Consider the following 24483-nt stretch of genomic DNA (forward strand, 5'->3'; position numbering starts at 1 on the left):
CCAGCCGCGTTCACATCACTGAAGCAACGCTAAATCACCTAGGCAAGGCCTATGAAGTGGAAGAAGGCAACGGACACCTAAGAGACCCGTACCTCAAAGCCATGAATATCACAACTTACTTGGTGATTGATCCAAGGGTAGGTATGCGTTTACATGAAAGTACGCAGACAAATAGGCAGATGCACAACTCTGTCTCAAACAGGTTAGAATCCCAGGCTTGCCTGAGAGCCTTTTCTCATTGGCTTACGTGCTGTGATGTCATTGCATTCTAATTACTGAAAAGGAAGCTGCCTGCAATAAAATGATTTCAAACATTGCCTCTTTGGTGAAGGAAGTGGGCTGAACAGCTTGCCTAGGAACAACACTATAATGGGGACTGGGAGGAGGAGAGAAGCGACAGAGAGAGAAATTCTGGGGAAGTGGTGAAGTTTGTATCTGATAAATAGAGTAGGAAATGGGACCCAGGAGGTATAAAAGAGGCATAATGAGACTTCTATAGCATAGTGGTTAAGTGGTTGGGCTTTGCATTAGCACTCTGGTGGTTCGAATTCCACTACTGTCATGAGCTCAGCAGGTAGCCTTGAGTAAGTTGCTCCTCTCAGCCCCAGCTCCCCAGCTAGATTGTGAGGATAATAATAACATTGACTTTGTTTGCTCTGAATGGGGCACTAAGTGGTTGGGCTGTGAATCAGCATTCTGCTGATTTGACTCCCACTACTGCCATAAGCCCAGCAGGTGGCCTTGGGTAAGCCACTCCTCTCATCTCCAGCTCCCCAGCTGTATTGTGGGGATAATAATAACACCACTCTGAGTGGGGCACTAATACATCTAGAAGAGCAATATATAAGCACAGTAATTACTATGAATTTCACATGGACTTGCATTGGCCAGCCAAATCTGACTTCAGTGTTCCTTGTGTGTGTACGTGCGTGCATGCATGCACGCACATGTTTGCATCATGTATATATTTGACAGAAATGGAGGACCGTAAGAAGAAAGAATAGTTTACTCCTCCCCCTAAAAAATGTTTCAAATTTTGCAATCTTAACCCCTCTGCTTGTGATTGGGACTTAGACAGATCTTTCAGTCTTACGATTTATTGATGGTACAGATTTTTGCATAACTCAGGTCTGTTTTGTGGCAAGCTGGGGTCAAGAGGGGAAAAACTGAGGCTGCATGAAAGCCATATGGGAGAATAGGGATACTATCATGCCTGGAGAAAAAATATCGTATCACTTTAACAGAGGCTTCATGTGGGGAAATGGACAGCTGAAGTTTTTCAGAGCATGGAGTTCAATAACATAATATTAAAGGAACAGGCCATTTTTTTTCTCCAGGAAGTTGGCAACCCTAACCAAGAAAGATAGGCATGTGGACAGTGGGGTGTGGGGCGTGTGACTGTGTATCAAAGATAAAAAAGCATTAGATGTTCAGTTGCCAGGGACTGCAGATCCATGCGCCAATGCCTTTCAGAGTTCGGTCTCCAAGGAGCATTTCAGCAAGGATCCAGAAAAGGCTGTTCTTTAACTGTGTGTAATTAAAAGAATACGCGTGAAGCCACCCACATTCTGTCTAAGTGCAGCAATCCTGGTGTTCTGAGAAGCGGCAATTAGAAAAGCAGCAGCGCTCTGGGGCCAATCCGGTTTGCTCCGCTCGGCTCAAAAACTGTGTTTTTGTCTTCCCGAACATTCGTTCTAAAGCTCAGAGCTGGAGGTCCCTCGGCTAAGTTGACGCCTCTCCTGCTTGACGCTCTCTTGCTAACAAAGATGACTGAAATTGGCTTACAATTAATATATGATGGAACTTGGTTGAAAAGGCGATGTGTATGTATGTGTATGAGAGAGGGTGTGTTTAAACAGAAGCTGGCTCAACAGCTGGCCAAGTTCGCACATTCTGTTGCACGATAAGCCCGTGGTGTTTTCTTCATAATAGAGGGCCGCGATTCAGCCACAGCGTAAGCACATCTACATCTGTGGATAACAGGCTTTTGGGGATATGCAGAATTCTCTGCAGCCTGCACACCTGCTCATATCCCCTCCAGTTTTTCAAATTAATTTTAAGAATCAGCTAATAAAAGCTGCATTCTCTGATCATACCTGCGGGGCAGAGTATTGGCCGATACGAGTTCTGCTGTACCCATTCACACGCTTGAACAGACTTGTCGCATGAACGCATGAAGCTGCCTTACACCGAATCAGTCTATTGGTCCATCAACGTTGGCATTGTCTGCTCAAATTGGCAGCGGCTCTGCAGGGTCTCGGGCAGAGGTCTGTTGTGTCCTCTACTAACCAGTCCCTTTAACTGGGGTATGAACCTGGAATCCTCTGCATGCCAAGTAGATGCTGTACCACTGAGCCCAAGCCCTTCTGATGTGTGGGGTGGTGGGTCCAAAACTGATTGCACATTTACAGAGACCAAATACGTTTTGGGCCTCTGGGCCTTCTTCAGTAGTCTAATTTTTCATTACACACGCATAAAAAATATGACTGATAAATATGAAATGCTGCTGGTCCAAACCAGGTAGTATAAATATGGAACATATTTATATAATTTAATATGTCACTTGTTAATAAGCACTTGGGGGGCCTCACTCCACAGAAGTGATACCCAACAATCATTCTGTCCTGAGCCAAACTTGTGTTCCAAGTGTGTATTCCTGTGATAGTTAATGTGCTGCTCAACCTTGTTGGTTCCTGTCCCTTGATAATTGTCATGGGAATGCATAGTTATGTCAAAACAGTTGAGTGCAAAACTGAAGGATGCACTTCCGTGGTTTTTATTTAAACCCTCTTAAAAGGCATGAGAGCCAGTTTGGTGTAGTGGTTAAGAGCACGGGATTCTAATCTGGAGAGCCGGGTTTGATTCCCCACTCCTCCGCTTGAAGCCAGCTGGGTGACCTTGGCTCAGTCACAGCTCTCTCAGAGCTCTCTCAGCCCCACCCACCTCACAGGGTGTTTGTTTTGGGGATAATAATGACATACTTTGTAAACCGCTCTGAGTGGGCATTAAGTTGTCCTGAACAGCGGTATATAAATGAAATGTTATATTATTATTATTATTATTATTATTATTATTATTTGTTCTCTCCCTCCTTGGTTTTTTAGTCCAAGCAACGTTCCTCCAATCACCATCAGATCTCCCAAGCCAGAACACATGACGGGCTGAAGATTAGAGCCTCTGTACGGATGACCCGATATTTGGAATCTTGGGGCGCTGCCCGTCCTTTTGCTCATCTGAACCATAGAGAGAGCGTGAGCAGTGACACCTCCGCACCAGGCAGGAAGCATCGGAAGGTGATGTTCTGTTCTTTTTTGCACTCTATCCTTGTTTTCAGAGGCAACGGAGAACCAAACTAGATGGGTTATTTGTTCTGTGGTCTTCACTTACAGGCATACACCAGCGAAACTCTATTTAGCAGCATCACAGGGGCCCAGTTCTGGCTTCGACTGCGGTGTGGGAGGATAAGTGCCTCCAAGAGGTGGGCATGAACAGTAATACGAACAAAAAAAAGCCACGAACAGCCCAATCTGCTGTTCAAGAACAAGCTGTTCATGAGGCCCCATTCTAAACAAACAGGTGGTCATTACAAGCCCCATTCGTTGTTGTTCGTCAAGTCAGACAGTCTGGCACCTGCAATCAATTCCCTTGGCAATGTAGGCAGGGATTGTCTGAACTCTGTCTGAACTCCTGCTGTTGCCCTGGAAACCCCAATCTAAGCCCAATTTAGCTTGATAGGCAGGTCTTCCTTTCAAGTGTGGAGCTCCAAATTTGTTACAAGAAAGCAAAGACCAGGGGGGAGGAGGAGGGCTCCCAGCTCCGGCTTTCAGTCTTTGCAGACAGTGGAGAGGGAGAGACAGCTGCTGTTGGCATTTTGATAGATAGACAGGAAGAGTGCATTAGAGCTTGAATTTTCATTGTGTATGTTGAGATAGGGATCTACCCCTTCAGGTTCCAGGGCTGCTGCCGGGCTCTGGGGCCAAGCTATTATTTACTATTGGTACCTTTTCTGCTGCCTGCTCAGGTACGGTTTCTGAGAGTGGTGCGGTAGGGATCTACCCCTTCAAGTTCCAGGGCTGCTGCCGGGCTCTGGGGCCAAGCTATTATTTACTATTGGTACCTTTCCTGCTGCCTGCTCAGGTACGGTTTCTGAGAGTGGTGCGGTAGGGATCTACCCCTTCAAGTTCCAGGGCTGCTGCCAGGCTCTGGGGCCAAGCTATTATTTATTATTGGTACCTTTCCTGGTGCCTGCTCAGGTCAGGTTTCTGGGAGTAGTGCAGTAGGGATTTTGACCAAACTTGGATGATGGCTGGAGGAGAGCCTGCTGGCCCCCACGAACATCCAACCACGAACATGTTCGTGAACAGGTCATGTTCGTAAATGTTCGTGAGTCCCTGTTTGTGGATGGCAATGAACACGAACATCATGTTCGTTTTCTTTTCTTTTCATGCCCATCTCTAGTGCCTCCTGTCTCCCCTCCATGCCATTTTCCTGACCCAAAATGGTGCCATCAGGCATTATTTGACCCATTGGATGACTGCACATGCAAGCATTCAGTGCATGTGCCATAGTCTGATAGGCACATAATGTCCCCCAGTTCCATTTGGCTCCAGAAAATGGAAAAAGAGAGAAGGCAAGAATCCTTCTTCCCCATTGGACCACATCCCCAACCTGAGTCAGGCCCTTTATCTGGAATTGCCACCGGGGGCTTGCAGCTGCAGCATGGCTGCCAGTTCCTGTTGAAGGTAGTTCCAGGTAGGTAGCCATATTGGTATTCAGTAGGACAGCAGGATTTGAGTCCAGTGACGCCATAGAGACCAACAAGACATTCAGGGTAGAAGCTTTTGAGAGTCAGAGCTCCCATTGACAACTTCTAGTTTGGCCCTATGACTGAGATGAGACTAACCTTGAGGGGCCATGAGGTGTTGTGGGGAGATGTTTGAACGGATGACTCCTATTACTGCTTTTGGTTAAGCCCGCGTTGTGCCCGTTTTACTGGGTTTAGAGAAATCTGCAAAAATCCTGGAAACACAAGTCCTCTGTGGCCTCCTGTGTTGTGCTGTCCCATGTGGGATTCTTTTTGTTCATAGCTGCAGAGCAAAAAAGGAAGAGAAGTTCTCCATGTTGATTTACAGGGAGCACCTCTGGTTCCTTCTGCCATAATACAAGTAACACAGGGTTGGGTTCCTCTCCTCATTGAGTCTGTTCTTGATGGGTTCGTGTCCCTCTCCACTTCTTCAAGTTATGTGAGCAGCCTCTTCTCCTGTTATTTGGTAGAGAAAGAGACCCCCCCCCTTTGAATTTATTTGTATGTATTTACGTGTTTAAAGGGGAAATAATTCTTCTCTCTTGCCTAGGAGATGACATTGCATCTGGCAAACCGTCAGAGGGCTTCAGAGAGGCAAGTTGCACCCTATTACAATTTTCTCTTCAGTGTCTGTTGTGTTTTGATATCTGTAATTGTGTAGCTAATCCCAGTCTATTGGAGCTCAAGACCTGAAAAGCGTCTCTGCAGAGTTCTAAACGAGCATTTCTAATCAAATTTAAGAAATGACAGTCATAAATATCTTCACCAAGGCTGTGATGTTTATTTGTGACTTTCACTTGTTGCAAAAATGGCAAAAGTACATAGGGAACCAGCGAATGGTGGTTGCTATCTTAGAAGAGGCATCCTTTCTCGCATAGGAGAGAATGCCTCTTCTCAGTCCAGGACTATTGAGATGTGCATGGATTGTGTAAAAACGAGCAGTCAACTGATGGTGCATACATACTTTCCCAGCCATTCTGTACAAATGTTCAGGGAGTGAAGATGCTCTTCCAGTTGTAGATGTGATTTGTAAATCACACAAATCAGCACAGTCTTGTTGGAAAGCCAAGGAGTAACTTGGCTGCATAAGGGTTTCTCCTTTCGAACATTCTTATCGCTGTGGACGTTGGATCTCCTCCATTTATACTTGCGCATTTGCTTCATGGGTTTTGCATTAGTGCTTGATAATTCCTCTCTTTTCCCTGCACTGTTTGATTTCCAATGTATTTTCTTTACTGGATAAGTCCCCAAACTCCAACATCCTTATCCCTACTATGCTAAAGTGATAGGTAAAGAGTTAAAACACATGCAATCTCTTTTATCATTTCTCTGTGGAAATTCCCTCTTTCCTGAAGCTGCTTTTCCCCAACAAAAGCAACTGTGCCAGGGTTTTTTGATGCATGTAAAGGTGCCAACCCTGTCCAGGGCTCGTTAATTTTTTTTAAAAAATGCTTCTCCTTATGGTGGGGAGTTGCAATTTAATAAAACTCTTGCCCAATTAATTCCAGTCTCTTAGATTTTTCCCTCCAGAGCTGGCATAAACTTTTTAATTTTGAAATTCTAAGATACTTTTTTTTTAGTTTGACAACCATCTGAAGAATGACTGCTTATAATGACAGTCTTGTCTTGTATGATTAATTTGATTGTTACTAATTAATGCAAACAGAGCCGCTGTGTTACATCCAACGCCTCTCTCTTTCTCTAGTCTGGATGGATGTAGGCCAGAACACGCGTGTCCTCCTTCGGTTGTAAACTATAAGTGAGTCTCTCTCTTTTTTCTCCTTTAGTCTTCTCTCTGTGTTTTCCTGACTGTGTACCATAGTTCTTTGCAAATTTATCTCCATGCCCCAACTATTTATTTGTTGTTTGAAAGGACAACCCTTCGTACTTATTCTAGTGTTTGAACTTCTCTGGTTACCCCTGAGAAGTCTAAGCATGTCTATTGACTTCTCTCTCTTAAGTTCTTGGTTAGAATGAAGGTTGCCAGGAGGTGAGGGAATAAATGATCTGGAAATACACAAATTCTCCCTCCCAGGAGTTTATTATCTGTTGGAAACTTGCATAAATCCCAGGTCTACCTTTATTTTTGCTTTCTTCAGCGGATTCCCATTGGCTCTCGATATGCTGTGTCATCTGTAAGCTATTTTAGAGGAGGAGTTTTTTTGTGTTATTCTAATTTTCTTTACACCTTGAAAGTTGCCTCATTCTCCTCCTCCCCTCATCCCTAATAACATAATAACATTTGATTTATATACTGCCCTTCAGGACAACTTAATGCCCCTTCAGAGCAGTTTACAAAGTGTGTTATTATTATCCTCATGACAATCAACCTGTGAGGTGGGTGTGGCTGAGAGAGCTTGGAGAGAGCTGTGACTGACCCAAGGTCACCCAGCAGGCTTCAAGCGGAAGAGTGGGGAATCAAACCTGGTTCTCCAGATTAGAGTCCTGCCATTCTTATGCCACTATACCAAACTGGCTCTAGAAACCCCAGCCTTGTCCTGTATGCAAGTGGTCTGGTTTTGCTGCTTTTGTACTTAGCATGACCCCCTGCCCTAGTGTTAGAATAAGCACTAAGTAATAATCTCTCTATAAAAGATCAGATCATAAAATTTCATTGAAGGAATGAAACCCGAGTCAGAGATGTGCTGATGGAGTTCTAAATGGTTCCCCTAATGGCTAGACTACACATTATATTAACACATGATACAGCCCCAACAGGGACTGGCAGTAGGATGCCAGCTGTGAGTTGCTCATAGAGATTCACTTCTAAAGTGCCACAGGTCCCTGATTCCAATTGGGATAGGGTTGCCAGCTCCAGGTTGGGAAAATCCTGGAGGTTTTGGGGGTGGAACTTGGGGAGGGAAAGGACCTCAACAGGGTATAATGCCCTAGAATCCACCCTCCAAAACAGCTGTTTTCTCCAGAGGAACTGATCTCTGGGTCCTGGAGATGTCTAGCCAGCACTGGAGGTTGACAAACTTAGAGGTGAGCAGAAATTGAATTACGAACCGAAGTTCGTCATGAACCAAGATGGTTTGTGGTTTGTGAACCGGTGGTTTGTGGGAGCTCATTTCTCATGAACCGTGACAAATTTTAGCCTAGTTCATTTGGTTCTTATTTCGGTTTGTCACTGCAGACAGCCTGGCACCGATCAGTCAGTTTCCTAGGCAACGGGAGGGAATGGGCTCTCTGCAGACCTTCTTTTGACCCAGAAGTGACGTTTCACGAACCGGTTTGCGAACCGGGGCAAATTTGTGGTTTGTGAAATGCAATGAACCATGAACTGCTCGTTTTAGAATTTTCCTGGTTTGCGCCCATCTCTAATTAGGACCATAGCATGGGGGGAACTCCTGCCTTCCCCCGTGTCATTTCCCCAACCCAAAACAGCTCCAAGTGCATTCAAATTCAAAGTTTATCACATAGACCCTCAAAATAAAGCCTACATGAACATGAAAGTCCTAAAAAGAAGGAAAAAACTTTTAAAGAAAGCAGGTATGTTTTGCTAAATTAGCACTGTGGTATGGTAGAATACCCTGGGGGCATTATTTCCACTGTGGCAGGGTTTACATACAAGCATTCAGTGCACCTACACTCCCTCCATTTAACACATTCACGTGTTAAATGTATCGTGTAATTTGGGCCTAAGTCATGCAAGACACCATGGTGGTAGATGGCAGAAGCACAGGAACACACTTCTGCCCTACAGAGTCCCTGAAGGTTGCACATTTGTGAATATTGTTGTTCTAATATGTATTTGTAATCGTGTATAATGAGGCTGAGTGTGCCAGTAAAAAGATATTGGATGTAGGTTTTTGGAGCCTTCCTTCCTTCACTTCCTTTCCTCCCTCCCATCCTTTCTTTCTCTAATTTCCTCTTTACTTTACCAGTACCTGCCTGAGGATTTTCCAGGCATAGCCTGGCAACCAATGAGAGTCCAAGGGTGGGCGCTGACATATGAGGGCATTATGTTGGTGATGGTGTGGTGTCACTTCCAGGGAAAAGCTGAAATTCATTATCAGTCCTCTCTAGGAATTGCAGAAACTCTATGGTTTTACTGTAAAGTGTCTGGCACTTCCTAGAGAGGACTGACATCCCTTCTTGGTTTTCTCCAGAAATGACATCACACCATTGGCCCATCAGCATTTTTTGTTTGTTTGCAGCAACAGGAATAACGGGTTGCCAGTAGGAGGTCCGCTGCCATAGCATGAGCTCTGGTAACCCTAACCTGTCTGCTAAGAATAGTTTGTCCCAGCTGTTGGCCACAACGAAAAGCCGAAATTCTCATACCTGTCTTGATGATGTATTCCCTGTTATGCTGGCAGCAGTTGTGGCAAGGCATTTCTGTGCTCCAGTCTGAGCTCTGTGTACTTGGCACTTAAAAAAAAAATCTTTTCCTGGGCAGTCAAGATTTTGTGCCAGGATTCTGAAACTCCCATAAATTATTCTCTTGTGCTCATTTCTGTAGCTTCTCTTTGCATGTTGTATTATACAAAGTAATTTTCTTTTGAAATGTGCCTTAATTCTGATTTTGCTAGCTAGGAGGGTGATGTCTGGGATTGTTATGTGGAACACTAAGGACATCCTTCCAGTCATGAGGGCTGGAAACTTACTTTTTTTTAAAATGAAAGCTGAGTCTAAGGATGCTGAATTCTTTTCCAACGGTCTGTGGATTTTTCTGTGGGATCTCAAAACACACAAAAAAATCATACATCCTGTAGTCCCATTAAAGGAATCATAATTTGAGGTGGTGATTTGTATTTTCTTCATGTAATTTTGTGGAGAGCTTGGGGGGTTCGGCTATTAAAATAAGTGCATTATCTATTTATTATAATAATAATAATATTCAATTTATGTACCACCCTTCAAGATGACTTAACACCCACTCAGAGTGGTTTATCCTCACGACAATCACCCTGTGAGGTGGGTGGGGCTGAGAGAGCTCTGAAAGAACTGTGACTGATCCAAGGTCACCCAGCTGGCTTCAAGTGGAGGAGTGGGGAATCAAACCCAGCTCTCCAGATTAGAGTCCTGCTGCTCTTAACCACTATACCAAACATTACTAGCTTCATTTATACCCTGCCTGCCCAGGGGGCTCACACCATTCTCCTCTCCTTCATTTTATCCTTCCAATAATTCTGCATCTTATCAGTGACCTGAATAGAATTTATGTTGAATTTTTGGTTGTGTTATGTGCAGGGGTCATTTCCTAGAAAAAGAACTGCAGGAACTCATTCGCATATTTCATTAGCATATGCCACACCCCCTGACATCACCGGAAGTGTGTCAGAATACACCATACATCCCTCAGGCCCCTTTCCCCAAAAATCTCCAGGTATTTCCTTAAAGCAGAATTAACTCAAAGCAGCTTACCCTCCTCTGGAGAGCCAACCCTGCTTGCTTGCACGTATGCACTCACTCACTTTCTCTCAGAAGTCACAAATGAAAATAAAGCAACAGAATGAATTCAAAGCTGCTTACGTTCCTTTGGAGCCCAGCCCCACTCAGCTTGCACTCACTCATTTTCTCTCTCTCCCTCTTTCTTACGAGTCACAAATGAAAATAAAGCAGCAGAGCCTGCTGCGAAAGACAAGGACAGCCAGGAGGAAAAGGAATCACCCGGGCGGGGCCAAAACCCATGTGACCTCTTTTCAGATTTACCGGAACGCTGTTCTGGCGTGTTCCGCCTCCTAATGAGCCCTGGTTATGTATATAGCCTTTATTTATAAAGAAACACCATCAGAAGGCAAAATAACTATTCTGTGTTTTTGGTGGGGAGCGTGAATGTAATGACTACACGTCCCAAACACTGTGGATGATAAGTAACCATTTCTCCCCTCTGTTTGTGTTTAGAAACACTTCTCAAAAGGGAAGGATGGAAGAAGATATTCATGACAAAATGCTGTCGACCATTGAAGGACTCAGTTCAGCCAAGTAATAACATCTTTCTCTCATCTTCTCATTGTGAAGAGAATTGCCTCATCTACTGAAAAGGGGGGAGAGGAAGGGAAGTTCTCAGTTCTTACCTTCTGTAGTATGAAGGTGCAAGCCAACTCAGAAAACCCCACCCCTTCATCTCCAAAAATGTGTGGGCTGTGGTTTATTGGCACTCAGTGAACACGCTCTCTTTCCACTTCCTCCCACTTCACATTTTCTAGTTTTCTTAAGAGGCCTGGAGGCTGAGCTTTTGAAAACCTGCACCTTTGGAGAGATATCAGCTTTTAGAAACAAAAGAAAACTTCATCAGAAAGAGATGAAATAATTGGTACCATCGCCTTCTGAGAATGGAGCTAGCAGCCATTTAAAACGACAGCATTCGTTGGCTGCAGTTTTGGGGAAGAAGAAAAATTAAACCTAGAAATGAAAGTTTTACAGGATAGGAAATTGAGAAATGACCTCTCTGGCCTGGCTGTTGGATAGCAGATTTAGGGTTGCATGTCTTCATTGGCACTTTCAGATATTGGCTAACTAAATGCAGTTTGCCGTAAGAGTTTTGTTCTTACGGTGCTAAGAGAACCTGGGTGTGCACATGAGACTGTGGTATTTAAGGTCTTTGCTTGATAGCAACTGCCTTTTTGAAATCTAGTCTTTGAAAGTTTGGGGAAAATATGTTTCAGCTCCAAATTAACCATTAGAATCCCACAGTTCTCTGCCACTTTGTATCCTTAGAAAAATCTATTCATGAGAAATTGGAGGAGCAAGATTCATAGAATTTACATTGACATGAGTAGACTCAGAAAATCTGGCTTGGCTTATTGTAAAGAATCTCCTCAGCAAACAGGGGAAAGAATGTGAACTGTACAGTGGAATCAAAGGACTGGCACTTACGTATATCTGCCACAAAGTGAGAACATCTAAATTGTGTGTTCACCCAAGTGGCTTATCAGGAATTATCTAGATAAGAGCAAACTTAATTCCAGGAGGGCATGGGGGCAGGAGCTCAGTGAAGATTTATGCTCTTTTCTGTGCTGAAGCGTGGACTGTCGTTTTTATTCTGTGGCCAAGGAATTAGAAATAATTTTACAGCTCTGATCTAGAAAGAGTTTCTTCCTGTATTGAGGATTGCTAGCGAGAGACTTGAAATGGGATCAGCTTCTCTTCCCCGTAGTGAACTCTGTGCCTCTTTGCTGACTCATTTCATGTCAAAGTGGCCAGGTCTTTGCAGGGCCGGCCTTAACACGAGGCATGCTAGGGCAGCCTGAAATGTGCAACAAATGTTGTAATTTCCTTAAAGAGCAAAAAAATTACTTATTGTCTAGTTTGGCTGGATCCAAAGCATGGCTCTAAAGGAGTCCTTCTGTAAGCAGAAGAAAACCTTTGGATATGATCACATGGAACCCACACAATATTAAATTTTTCTCAGCACTGGGGAAAGATGGGGAGAAGGTACACATTTTCTGCTCCAGTTATTAATATGAATTTTGGTGCTTTTCAAACTGTTGTCTCTAGTTTCTATAACTACCTACCAACCTAGTACATAGCAAGTGTTCAGTTTGCACAGAGAGTGAAGAAAAAGTGCTAGATAGTTGCTGCATGTCCGCAGTTGGGCAGCCCTAGTATTTGGTGGGCTCTCAAGGACAATTCTGTTAATGAGGAGCTAACAGGTTTTTCCTGGAATGCTACGGACTGCTTCCCCCCCTTCCCCCCCCCACTTTGTGAACAGTGGATTCCTTTGTTAAAGAAAAAGTGGCTTGCTTGCTTCGACAAACAAATCCTTCCACTTGGGATCTTAGCATTTATATGCTGCAGTGAAAACGTTTGAGTGATTTGGGATCATTAGCTTACTTATTACAACCATCTTGTAGAGCAGAGCTTAGTAATACTGTATTGTTATTGGTAGAGAGTGCAATCAAGGCATAGCCTACTTACGGTGACCCCTGGTGGGATTTTCAAGGCAACAGACTCACAGAGGAGGTTTGCCATTGCTTGCCTCTGCGACCCTGGTCTTTGTTGGAGGCCTCCCATCCAATTACTAACCAGGGCTAACCCTGCTTAGCTTCTGAGATCTGACGAGATCAGGCTCACGGGGCTATCCAGGACAGGGTATATTGTTATTGCAGTGTCATTATCCTGCTGAGAGGGAGTATGGACTAAGGCTGAGCGAGTGGGGGTGCCTAAAACGCCCCTCGCATGGTGAGATTGGAGCTGGGTCACAATGCCACGCTAGCTCTGAGGAGTCCAGACTTCCCCTTTGTATTTTCATCTTGCTAAATATATATATATATTTCTCTCGCAACCCTGAGTTTCTCAATGAGGCTTGCTTTCCTGTTTTACTGCAGGCCCTGGTGTGGTAGCACAGATGACTTCCGTGGGCTGTGCGGATTCTTGCTGTTTTTCGTAGAGATGGGGCTAGAAAAAGAGGTTGGTAAGAGATTAATAGACCTCACGGGGACGTTTAAAAATAAACCAGTTGCATACTGAGAAGGCGTCCCTTTCTAGATCTGCACTTTCAGAGCGAATGTCTACCTAACATATTTAGCATATTTAGCAACTGTGGCTTTTTTGTTTGCAGAATCTTGCAGGAGAGGGGAGAGATAGGGAAGGGGTATTGAGCTGAATTCCCTCATTTTAGGCAGAGTATTCTTCCACCCTGTCTGAGGTGGAAAGTCGGCTAATAAATGTTTTAAATAAATAAATAGATGGGGCGCTGCAAAAGGAGCTTGTTTGGGGTGCCTCTAGCTTGTGACCTTGTCCGTGTTCTTTTCCTTCGAAAATTTGAGCACCGCTCCAAAGAGAGTTGAGGAGCCCCTTTGTTATCTCTGCCTTAAGAAGAGAAGAATAAGTTGAGAAAGAGCACAAATTGTTCCAAGCTTTTATTACATTTTTTAATCCCGTCCTTTCTGCAAGGAACTGTGGGTGCTGCATGTGATTCCCCTTTCCTGCCACTTTATTCTCACAACAGCCTTGTGAGGTAAGCTAGTCCAAGAGAAGTGACTCAAGTCTACCCAGTTGAGTGGAGATTGGAACCAGAGATTCCCCCCTCTAGTCCAACACTAAAAACCAGAGCAAACTACTTAGTTTATTTCATTTATTAAATTTATAGTCTTCTCTCCCTGCAAGCTGGCTGAAGAATTTTGTTTTTTAAAAGGCAGGAAGCTAGTTGTCATGAGCTGAACAAAATTGTGTTATCTGTGCTAAGGCTGTACCATTTTGTTTCAGTATCGCACCATCCCCATTCCGAAACTGCGGAGTTATTTCGTCTGTGCCAGTGTTGTGTTGCTGTGTATGTTTCTGGTGCAGATACTCATAATGCCAAGGTAAGAATGTTTTATTTAAAAATATGTTCTATACACCCCCCCCCCAATCCAGTGTATATAAACTCTAAAATCAACAGGGCTTCTGCTACTGCAATTGAGGGTCTGCGTGGTTGGATCCTTGCTCACTAATGGAAAAAGCTCTCTGTGCTTAGAAGATTACTGTGCCTGATAAAGACAAGACTGCTGAATCTTATAGACCAGTTGGAATGGGTTCGGAGGAGGAGAATGGAGATATCAGAGATCTGGAATAGAAGACTTACAAAACAAGATAGATAGACCTAGGCGTATTTAACTTGGAGGAACAGAGGCTAACAGTGCAGTCCTATAGAGAGTTACTCCAGCCTAAGGCTGTCGACTTCAATGGGCTTAGACTGGAGTAACTCTGCATAGGATGGCACTGTAAGAGTATTGACTTTGTTCTTTTCAAAGGGCTGTCACATAGAAGAAGGAAAAGACCTGTACTCTGCTGCTTTGGAAGGCAAGACTATATTCCAAAGAGCTTCACAAAACAGGTCTCTGTAAACATTCTCCTTGAGATCTTAGTTTTCTCTTTGCAGGGAGTCTTTCCTTTGCGGGTGTTACTGTTCCTCTGAACCTCTATTTCCCTGAAGTAATCCCTTCCAGGAAAAGCTTTAGCAAAAGCTTTAGATTCTCTTGCTTGTAGAGACTAGCCCAAAAAAGGCAGGTGAAGTGTGGGAAACGGGTTTGTTTTTTCCTCTCTCAACTTCTTTTCTTTGCCTTTGCCATGATGTGGGCGAAATTTTGACCAGACTTCAATTTAAAAATTTTATGGCCTGATAAAATGGCTCCAAGGGCCAGATTTGGGCTTCAGATTGCCCCTTGACTGTCCTGCCTCTAAATGTCGAGAAGAACATGATGAACAAAATTCAGTATCCTCCAATATCCTGAGCGCTCTCCTTGCTACTAGTGGGTTAATGCAGTGGTTTGAGTAGAGACTTTCAGAGAATATGGCACTTTTGGTTTTTAAAAAAGGATGCAGAATTAACTTCAAAGATCGAATACCAAATCTGCACGAAACATGCCATGAAAGGGATGAGATCTTCTCCCCCGAGAACTTGTCTCCCGAATCATGAATAACACTTTTTTCTTAACACCGTTTCAGCTTTGTTTCTACCTTCTCTTCTCCCCTCCCCTTTCTCTTTTTCAGAACTGCAAAATTGGGGATTTCATTTGGAATGGTAGCAGTCATCATGGGACTTATTTTGTGTATTTGTTTTGCTGATAAATGTTGGGTGAGTAAATCGCAACTGAAAAATCCAAAGGAGAAATACGTTTTATGGCGGTGGCGAGTGGCCTCAAGTCACAGCTGACTTATGGTGACCCCTGGTGGGGTTTTCAGGGCAAGAGACTACCAGAGATAGTTTGCCATTGCCTGCCCCTGCAACCCTGGTCTTCGTTGGAGGTCTCCCATCCAAATACTAACCAAGGCCAACCCTGCTAGCTACTGAGATCTGACGAGATCAGGCTCACCTGATACATGTTTTATATATGCATATATATAAAATTTTAAATTGAGTGATATAAATATACTATGAATTGAACTGCTTTCAAGAAGTCCACGTACTTTTTCATCTTGCTGTATCCAAGTGCGCTTTTTAGTTCCATTTTTATTATAATATGGCAAAGGAGCCAGCTATTCAAACTGCTTTTGAGCGCCACCCACACATTCCCAAGGATAAATTAGCAGTGCGCCATGCAGGGCTGCCATTCAACAGAAAAGCAAGACTAAAGTCCCTCTGGGATTGTGGAACTGGTTTCATGGTTCTTTGCATCCTGGCTGACACAGAGGGCTCATTCTGACACATTTGTTTAGGCTCATGTCTGAATGGTCTCATCACGTGCCTTTGTGAGATCAGGGCAGCATTCCAAAATGCTAACTTGGAGGCATGCCAGATTCTGTAAATCTAGAAAGATTGTTTCAAGGGGAATGTCTGAAAAGTTAAAAGTGCATACAGGTATTTGTCTGCAAATTCCAAATTGCTAATTTGGAGGCATGCCCGATTCCGTAAATCTAGAAAGATTGTTTCAAAGGGAATGTCTGAAAAGTTAAAAGTGCATACAGGAGTTTGTCTGCAAATTCCTATATGTGCCTGAATATTATTATTCTGGATAAAGGACTATAGGGATATCTGGATATAGGGAGAACATTAGCTAGTTATAAACAAGTGTCTGTAAGGAAGATGGATGTTGAAGAAATACCTTCCAAGACCACTGAAAATCAGTGTAATGTACTAATTAGATCCAGAGGAGTAAGCCGTGTTAGTTGTCTTCATCTGACGAAGAGAGCTGTGGTTCTCAAAAGCTTATGCCTCAATAAAGTTGGTTAGTCTTAAAGATGCTACTGGACTCTTTACTATTTTGGTACTAGTTAGAGTGTTGGACTACCATTCAAGAGACGCAGTTACCGATTCCCACTTACCACAAAAGTCACTGGGTGACCTTGAGTGAGTTTGTCTGCGTGTTCTCTCTCTCTCGATCTTAACATCACAGGGTGGTGGTTGTGAGGATAAACTGGAGGAGGTGAAAGAGTCATAGACACTGCGCCTGAGCTGCTTGGAGGAAGGAGTGGGCTCAATATGTATTAAAATAGATAAATAGTAGCAGGAGAGATGTTGGAAGCCGGTGTGTAGATGCTTCATGCTAAGGCACGTCTCTTTCGTTTGCAGAGAAGCTGCTCCGAACGGTGGCCTCCCCTGCGCGCTCTGTGCACATTTTCGAAGAAAGTCAAGACGATGCCAACCGTGAGGCTCCCACTGGCTGCTGTTGCAATCGGCTCTTTGTTGATCATAGCCGTTTTTAACTTGGTAATGTTGCTTTTGACGGTCTTTACTTGTTTGAACCGTCTCTGTTTACCTAACTGGGAATGGCGGCAAGCCCTGGTGGAAGCAAACCTGCAGCTCACCTTTATTTTCACACAAATTAGCACATGAAACTCACTGCTACCAGAGGTGAAGATGAGCTTAGATGGTTTTAAAAAGGGCGATATGAGTAATCTGTGGAGGGGTCAGACTAACAGTTATTAACTTCCCTGAGCTGCAGATGTTAAGGGGGAGCTGTTGTTGTTGTGTCCTTTGTGGATTTTCCAGAAGAAAATTGACTGATTACTATTCAAAACACAGTATTAGATTAGGTGGATCTTTGATTTAATCCAGCAGGGCGCTTCTTCCATTCATGCTGGATATATCTCTGTGTTTCAGAACACAGCGTTTAATTCAGGACTGTAAAATTTTTGGACATTTTGAAGCCCTTGGAGGGATGGGGGAAATCTGTATTTCCTGGGGGGTTTTCTTGTTGTCTGCCCCCACCCCCGTGAAAAAAACTGAGATTTTAAAATAAAATTGGAAGAGTTGCAATGAAAACTAAACTTACTTTTAAAAATATGAAATATATTACGTATAACTTCACTAGCACGTAAATGTGTAGTATAATTACAAAATTTAAAAGGGCGGTGCCTTAATTTGATGAACACAATTGTTACAAATATCCCTGTTAGAGTGAGAGAATATCAGTATGCGGTACTGTAAACTACTGTAGACACTTAGACTGAAGACGGAAGTCTTTACATAACTTCAGCCTGCTGTGACATCCAGATGCCGGCATCTTAAGCAGTTTTTTCTGTCCTGTGGCCAATGGCTCGCTGCAATAAACTTACCTACCTACCTACTTAGTACCAGTGACTCTAAGGATGTTTCTTGGTTAGTAGCAATGCGCTAAATCTTTGGCATCGCTGTCTCTGAATCTTAGTTCTAAGAGATTTTGCAGCAGCGTGAATTGGCCACTTAACAGTATTATTTCAAAACAGTTCTTGAAAAAGTGTTTTATTCAACACTCTCAAAATGGAAATACTGTATGCAAATGTATGTTTCAATTTTTCCTAGGATTTTATCTTTTTTTCTGTTTCAAAGGGGAAAAATGTCCCCTGAGCCAAATGTTCTCTCTCCAGTTTCGCTCCTCCTCCTCCCCTATTTGTGTTTTTACGTGTCTCGTCAAGAGTCATACTCATCGACTGTAGTATATTGTCTGTAGTATATTCTGTATGGCAGCAATGCAAGACAGTAAAATGGAAATGGAGTCATACTCATTACTCTGTGGAACTATTTCACTTCCTGGGTTCACTAACCAGTTTGTGATGTTTTAACTAGCCAGTGACGCAGCCCACCAGAAACCGTACTGCATCACCTATGGATGAATTGGCCACCCTGGTAAGTAAAAAGGCAAATTTTGTGTTATAAATAGCTTTGTTCAACAGCATAAGCTTGCAAGTTCTGTGGTATATCCTGCTGCTTACTGAAAATATTACATAGGGTCTTGACTGTTTTTGATCCTCATTTCCATTCCTTTTAACAGGCTCACCATTGCCCACTAGAACCGGCAAGCTGGTCAGTTGACTGGTTATCTGACCATGTGCTATAGTCCTACCCAGGGCTTTTTTTCTGGGAAAAGAGGTGGTGGAACTCAGTGGTTGCCAGCACAGGGGGCAACTCTTGGTGGGAGGTGGTACCACATGTGCACGTGCAAAGTGCACGCATGCTCCCAGGGCCAATTATGTCACTTTGGGCCAGCTGGAACAAGGGGGGAATTTTTAAAAGTTTAAATCGCCCTCGGTGAAAATGGTCACATGGCTGGTGGCCCTGCCCCCTGATCACCAGAGGGGAGTTTAGATTGCCCTCCGTGCTGCTCCAGCACCGTGGAGGGCAATCTAAACTCCCCTCTGTCTGGAGATCGGGGGCGGGGCCACCAGCCATGTGACCATTTTCAAGATGTTCTGGAACTCCGTTCCACCGCGTTCCAGCTGAAAAAAAGCCCTGGTCCTACCTAGGTTCTTCACAAACAGGAGGCAAAAAGAAGTTAGGTAGAACCAGGGTCAGTGCTTCAGGCTAAATACCGGTTTCCTGTTTCAAGTTGAGGCAACTGCTAAGAGGGGTACCAAAGTTTAGTCAGCAAACTTGCAAGTTGTTCTCTCATTAAGCACAGCTGCCATGAAGGAAAAGGCACCACTTTGGCGGCGTGGCTTCTCTGGGCAAAAGACCATCTTCAAGTTCCACATCAGTCAAATTTGTTCTGCCCCTTTTTTGTTACCCCTGCCTGAGGATCCCATCACTGAAATATTTGTGCTGTGTGTATTAGCTGGAAACTTGCATGACATTTCGCTCTCTCTCTTTCTCTCTCTCTCCTCCTCCTGACAAACCAGGGAATAATGCCTGGGAATAATGTTGTCACAGTCTACTCGGTGAGTAAATCTTACTATGAAGTGCAGTGCATATTGGCCATTTCAGATTTCCATGCCCATCTTTTTAAACTCAGAGAGATGTTCTGTCCTTAAGAATATGTGAAAGAGCTGGATGGTTCCCCTAGTTTTCACTTGCATCTGTGGCTTCCTGATATGGTGACGGAGTGCTTTTTGAAGAGCCAGTTTGGTGTAGTGGTTAAGAGTTCAGGACTCTAATCTGGAGAACCGGGTTTGATTCCCCACTCCTCCGCTTGAAGCCAGCTGGGTGACCTTGGGTCAGTCACAGCTCTCTCAGAGCTCTCTCAGCCCCACCCACCTCACAGGGTGATTGTTGTGAGGATAATAACACACTTTGTAAACCACTCTGAGTGGGCTTCTTGTCCTGAAGGGTGGTATATAAATCAAATGTTGTCGTTGTTGTCATTATTAATACATCCGTATGTTTCTTGAGACACACGTGCGTTTCCTCAACAGTCCCTTCAGGACTGTTTCAGATTGGGAAAACAGCGTCAGGTAGGAAGCCTGAAGCCTCTTCAACGCATGCGTCGCAGTCCCAGTTAGGACTGGTGGGGCCTGGAGTTCTTCCGGAATCACAAAGGATCTGCAGAGATCAGTTTCTCTGCTAAAAATGGCTGCTTTGGCAGGTGGATTCTGTAGCGTCTTTGCTGAGCTCCCCCCCCCCCAAACTCCCCCCTCTCCAGATCTCCATGAATTTTCCCACCAGGAGTTGGCAACTCTAGTCCCAACCCAAATCAGGGACTGCGTGCATGGGAATCAAGGAGAACTCGCATCTCACGCACGGTTGTGTTACACCCCAGACCGAACCTGTGTCCTGAGTGGAGGCCGTAAGCTGCTCAGAGTAGAGACCTGTCTGTTCTCCTTATCTTTAAAGCACCGTGTGCATTGATGGTTTTCTCGGCTTTGTCTGAATTTTCCTGTTCCAGTATTGTACCTACTGCTGCCTCCTGGGGTTTATTGCTTGCTCCGTCTTCCTCCGGATGAGCTTTGAACTCAAGCTTATCCTTTTGTCAGGAGGCGTCGTTGGGTATTTCATCATTTTTAATACCTGGCTGCCATTGAACGCTAACCACGGCGCTGTCAGCAACATCACCAAAAGGTACCGTATCGCATCCCCCTTTCATAACACCCTCTTGGTAAACTCGTGGTAGTCTTGTTGTAATTGTCAGTTGCAGCGTCAAGAAGTAGCCCGTAAAATTTGAGAACAGGTGAAATCCTTCTGGAGTTCTGTGCCAGTTTAAAAGTATTCTAGCTGAGCAGCCTGAAGCACGGTTAGCACCCTTCTAAGCTGGTTAACTTCAGTGGGCTTCGAGGGAGGAATTCTGCTTTGGATTGCTCTGCAGGATAGTTTCTTGCAACTGCAAATATTTTGATAATAGGTGTTATATGGATGACTGTTGTGTATCATGTCACGAGCACCTATTGGCTTGGGTCTATAATGTCCCAATAGGTGCCCTATCCACCCCACACATTTGCAGCACTTTTCAGATATTCAAATATTCAGCTGTTTTTCTGTTAACTTTATTCGATTTGATCAGCTTTTATTGGCATATAACAAAGAAAACAAGATGGTATCGAGAAAAAAGAATAAAATACAAAACAGTTATTTCTGAAACTTCTCCTGGCGGAACTTTATAACAAGTTGTAAAAACTTCGCTACCTTTATTTCTGTATCACACACACACCGCTTCCTAGAATGCTGTATCACTCTACTTTCTAGTTCTAGAGAGTGATATTGCAGGGAGGGACCCAGGTTCTAATCTTGGCCATGACATTTGAAAAATGAAATCCGGCCCTCAAGTCAGAGTTGACTTATGGCGACCCTTGGTGGGGTTTTCATGGCAAGAGACTAACAGAGGTGGTTTGCCACTGCCTGTCTCTGCAACCCTGGTCTTTGTTGAAGGTCTCCCATCCAATTACTAACCAAGGCCGACCCTGCTTAGCTTCTGAGATCTGACATGGTGTTTATTGGATGATATTTGGCTTAGTCACACCCCCTCAGCATAACCTACCTGATAGGGTTGTTATGCAGAGAAAATGAAAAAGTAAGAAACCCTGTAAGATGCTGTAAGATCCTTAGAGGAAGCACAGGATAAAAATGTAATAAATGCTTTCCCAGATCTGTGCAAAAGACTAAAACAAATCCCTGTGTTATCCTTTTGTTTTAGGTTTATTATGAAAGACCCAAGAACAATGACCAATTTGTACCTGGCATTGTTTTACATTACTCTAGTTCTTCTGTCAAAACAGGTACGGATTCCAGTATTGTTCTCTTGGATCTGTTGTTAGCCTTATGATTACTGCATGGTGCTTTTGATTTCTCTGTTCCTGATAAATTGCAGAAAAGTTGAAAAGCATTTCTAAAATCAGCCTTCTTCAGGGCTGAATTCACACATGTGCTTTTCAGCCCTTCTCCTGCCGTTAGCATGCATCTGAGAAATGCACAAAATCAGTTTACTGATGCATGTAATTTAGGCATGCATGGAGGATGCAGTCCCAGCCCTGCCATGACTGAAACATCTGGCTGCTAAGTGTCCTCTTGGCAATGTATTTCTGGAAGGTGTGGGAGCATTTTTGCAGCTATACAAAGAAGTAGGAACATCAGTTAGAGCATTGGTCGTAGGAAGGCAAAGAGGACGTGGATCTGTCTGCCAGTTGTGTTGCTGGTTTGTCGTAAGCCACCTTGAGAGTTGTATGTGATGGAAAGACGGCATAAATAAAAATAACCATCCTCTGCTTCCCTGTGCATATATTTTGGATATCGATCAGTTCAAAAATCTGATAGGAACCACTTTTTTTTGGTTCTTAGAACCCTAGCAAACACATTTAAAAACTGCCCTTTCGTTGAGTGCGGTATGAGCCACATGTGGGAATGGATTCTTAATTTTTCTTTCTATGATACCTAGAAAGGAAAGGCGTGTGTGGTTTTTACTTACATTGCGGTTTAATCCTTGATAGACTTTAGATGTCAGAGAACTCCAGGGCTTTCCGTATGCATGAGGATTCTGTTAGCAAGTTGTGGCAGATGGAGTTGTCTGGGAATGCAAGCAAGCAGCCCTTTCCCTGTGTGTAGCCAACAAAGGGAAGCGTCGTATGTGGCTGAAGTCTGCCAGAATATTAACATTAATAACAATGGTGATGAATGACTGCTGAAGCAATCTGGGGAAATCGGTGTGGTGATTTGGGATAAATAATTAAGTACAGTTTAAAATAGAAATGTGGCTCAGGGGAGCAGATTAGACTGTAATGATGCTGTCTGGGCAAAGAGATGCTTACTGCCGTTTGTTTTAGGTGAGCAGTTGTGCTTTATGGCTTTGTGTGTGTGTGACATGACATACAGAACAAAAACGTGGAACACTTGTAAAGGCAATTTAAAGCTCTGGAAGGAAGGAATTGTCTGTCTGGGCTCCCATTCTGTAAGGTCTAAGGCACAGCGGTGGCTTCGAATGCAGTCCTAAACCAAGTTGAAGTCAGTAGGCTTAGAAGGGTTAACTGTCCATGAAATACATGAACAGGAAAACATAAAATCCTGCAGTGGGAACCAGTGGGAAGCCAGCAAAAGTACAGAAGAGTTTATACCAGCAGCAACATGTGTTTTCACATGTCATCTCCAGTTCATCTGGGAAACGGCTACAAAGACATTAGGGAATCAACATTCCACACGAGTGAAATATTACAGTTATGATCCTTATTAAAGTTTCAGTCATCTGCCTTTGGTTGAGTATTCCAGAAAACCTCGGCCTGCAAAGACCCCGTCTCGCTGATCCTGCTGAGATGCTCGCAAATCCTTTTCTTCGCTTTTTGCCGTGTAAAGCTTACTGTTTTAATGCGCACCGTATTTGAGAGCGCTGTATGTTGCAAAAGCCTGTGGATAATAAACCCATTCCACTGGATCTCTAAAGAAGCTCATCTGTCTTGATTGTATGTCGACAGTATGCATGATTGCAGCAGGTGGTGACGCTGATGGATTTCCCCGTCTCTTCTTCTTGTTTGCAGATAGACTATTACTGCCGGCTAGACTGCCTACAAAAGAATAAATTTAAAAAAGAGCACGAGGAGTTTGAAACCATGGAGAATGTCAACAGGCTGTTGCTGGAAAATGTTCTTCCAGCCCATGTCGCTGCCCATTTTATTGGGGACAAATTGACCGAGGTACAGAACGGCAGCACTAAGCATCTGACTGTACGTCTTTTTGTTGCAGCTTGGTGACTGTTGTTTATTAACCTTTGAGAGCTCTCACATTTGAGAAAGTCCCTCAACCTAGTCTTCATCAGAGTTTATCTGTTTCACCTGTAGAACAAGAGATGCCTTGCTGGTTCAGATCAGTGGTTGCCAACCCCTAGGGGGAGCCTGGAGCCTGGAGATCTCCCAGAATTACAGCTGATCTGCAGACGACAGAGATCAGTTCGCCTAGCGGAAATAACTGCTTTGGAGGGTGGACTCTATGGCCTTCCTAAGGTCCCTCCCTTCGCATCCTTTCCCCAAGTTCCACCCCTCCAAATCTCCAGGAATTCACCATCCCAGAGTTTGCAACCCTACCCGGAGTCCATCTAGTCCAGCATCTTATGTCAGGAGGGCCAACAGACAGGGCACAGAGGAAAAGGCCTTCCCTGATGCTGCCTCGTAGAGCTGATATTCGAAGATTTACAACTCTGTATATGGAAGTTCCCTTTAGCCATCGTGACCGGTTGTCATCACACGTTGGAGAATGCACTTCCAATCCTCTTTATCAAAAAGAGTCCAGTAGCACCTTTAAGACTAACCAATTTTATTGTAGCATAAGCTTTCGAGAATCAAGTTCTCTTCGTCAGATGCCTGATACAGTCCTCTTTATAGATCATTTGGAACGGATTTTTTTGTGTGCGGAACGAAAAATCCACCTCCAACGATTGATAAAGTGCATTGAAAGTGCATTATCCAACGTGTGCGGAATCAGCCATTGATGGACCTCTCCTCCATGAATTTTTCTAATCCTCCTTTAGAGTCATATGGTATGTTAGTGGCCATCATTACTCCCACTGGCATTCCACAATTTTAATTACTTCTTGAGTAAAGTATTTCCCTTTGTCCATCCTGAATCTGTTGCTGGTCAGCTTCATTCAGTGCTCCCAAGTTCTATTATTCTTTCTTTTCTGTTACTGTTCCTTCGACTTAGT

General features: G+C 43.8%; 1 protein-coding gene across 3 annotated transcripts in view; it reads left to right on the top strand.

Moving 5' to 3' along the window:
* ADCY7 (adenylate cyclase 7) overlaps window positions 1–24483 on the top strand; it is a 118776-nt gene that overhangs the window by 86534 nt on the left and 7759 nt on the right. The window contains exons 10-23 of one of the 3 annotated variants that reach the window (XM_055000658.1): window positions 5–137; window positions 3105–3293; window positions 5355–5398; window positions 6510–6563; window positions 10655–10735; window positions 13081–13162; window positions 13961–14058; window positions 15227–15311; window positions 16746–16883; window positions 18222–18281; window positions 19271–19309; window positions 20254–20426; window positions 21496–21577; window positions 23324–23509. In XM_055000658.1, coding sequence (XP_054856633.1) covers window positions 5–137; window positions 3105–3293; window positions 5355–5398; window positions 6510–6563; window positions 10655–10735; window positions 13081–13162; window positions 13961–14058; window positions 15227–15311; window positions 16746–16883; window positions 18222–18281; window positions 19271–19309; window positions 20254–20426; window positions 21496–21577; window positions 23324–23509 — 1444 coding nt within the window. The remainder of the gene's footprint in view (window positions 1–4; window positions 138–3104; window positions 3294–5354; window positions 5399–6509; window positions 6564–10654; window positions 10736–13080; window positions 13163–13960; window positions 14059–15226; window positions 15312–16745; window positions 16884–18221; window positions 18282–19270; window positions 19310–20253; window positions 20427–21495; window positions 21578–23323; window positions 23510–24483) is intronic. The other 2 variants (XM_055000659.1, XM_055000660.1) reach the window with 2 other exon arrangements.

Source organism: Eublepharis macularius, chromosome 16, assembly GCF_028583425.1.
Source record: "Eublepharis macularius isolate TG4126 chromosome 16, MPM_Emac_v1.0, whole genome shotgun sequence".
NCBI lineage: Eukaryota > Metazoa > Chordata > Lepidosauria > Squamata > Eublepharidae > Eublepharis > Eublepharis macularius.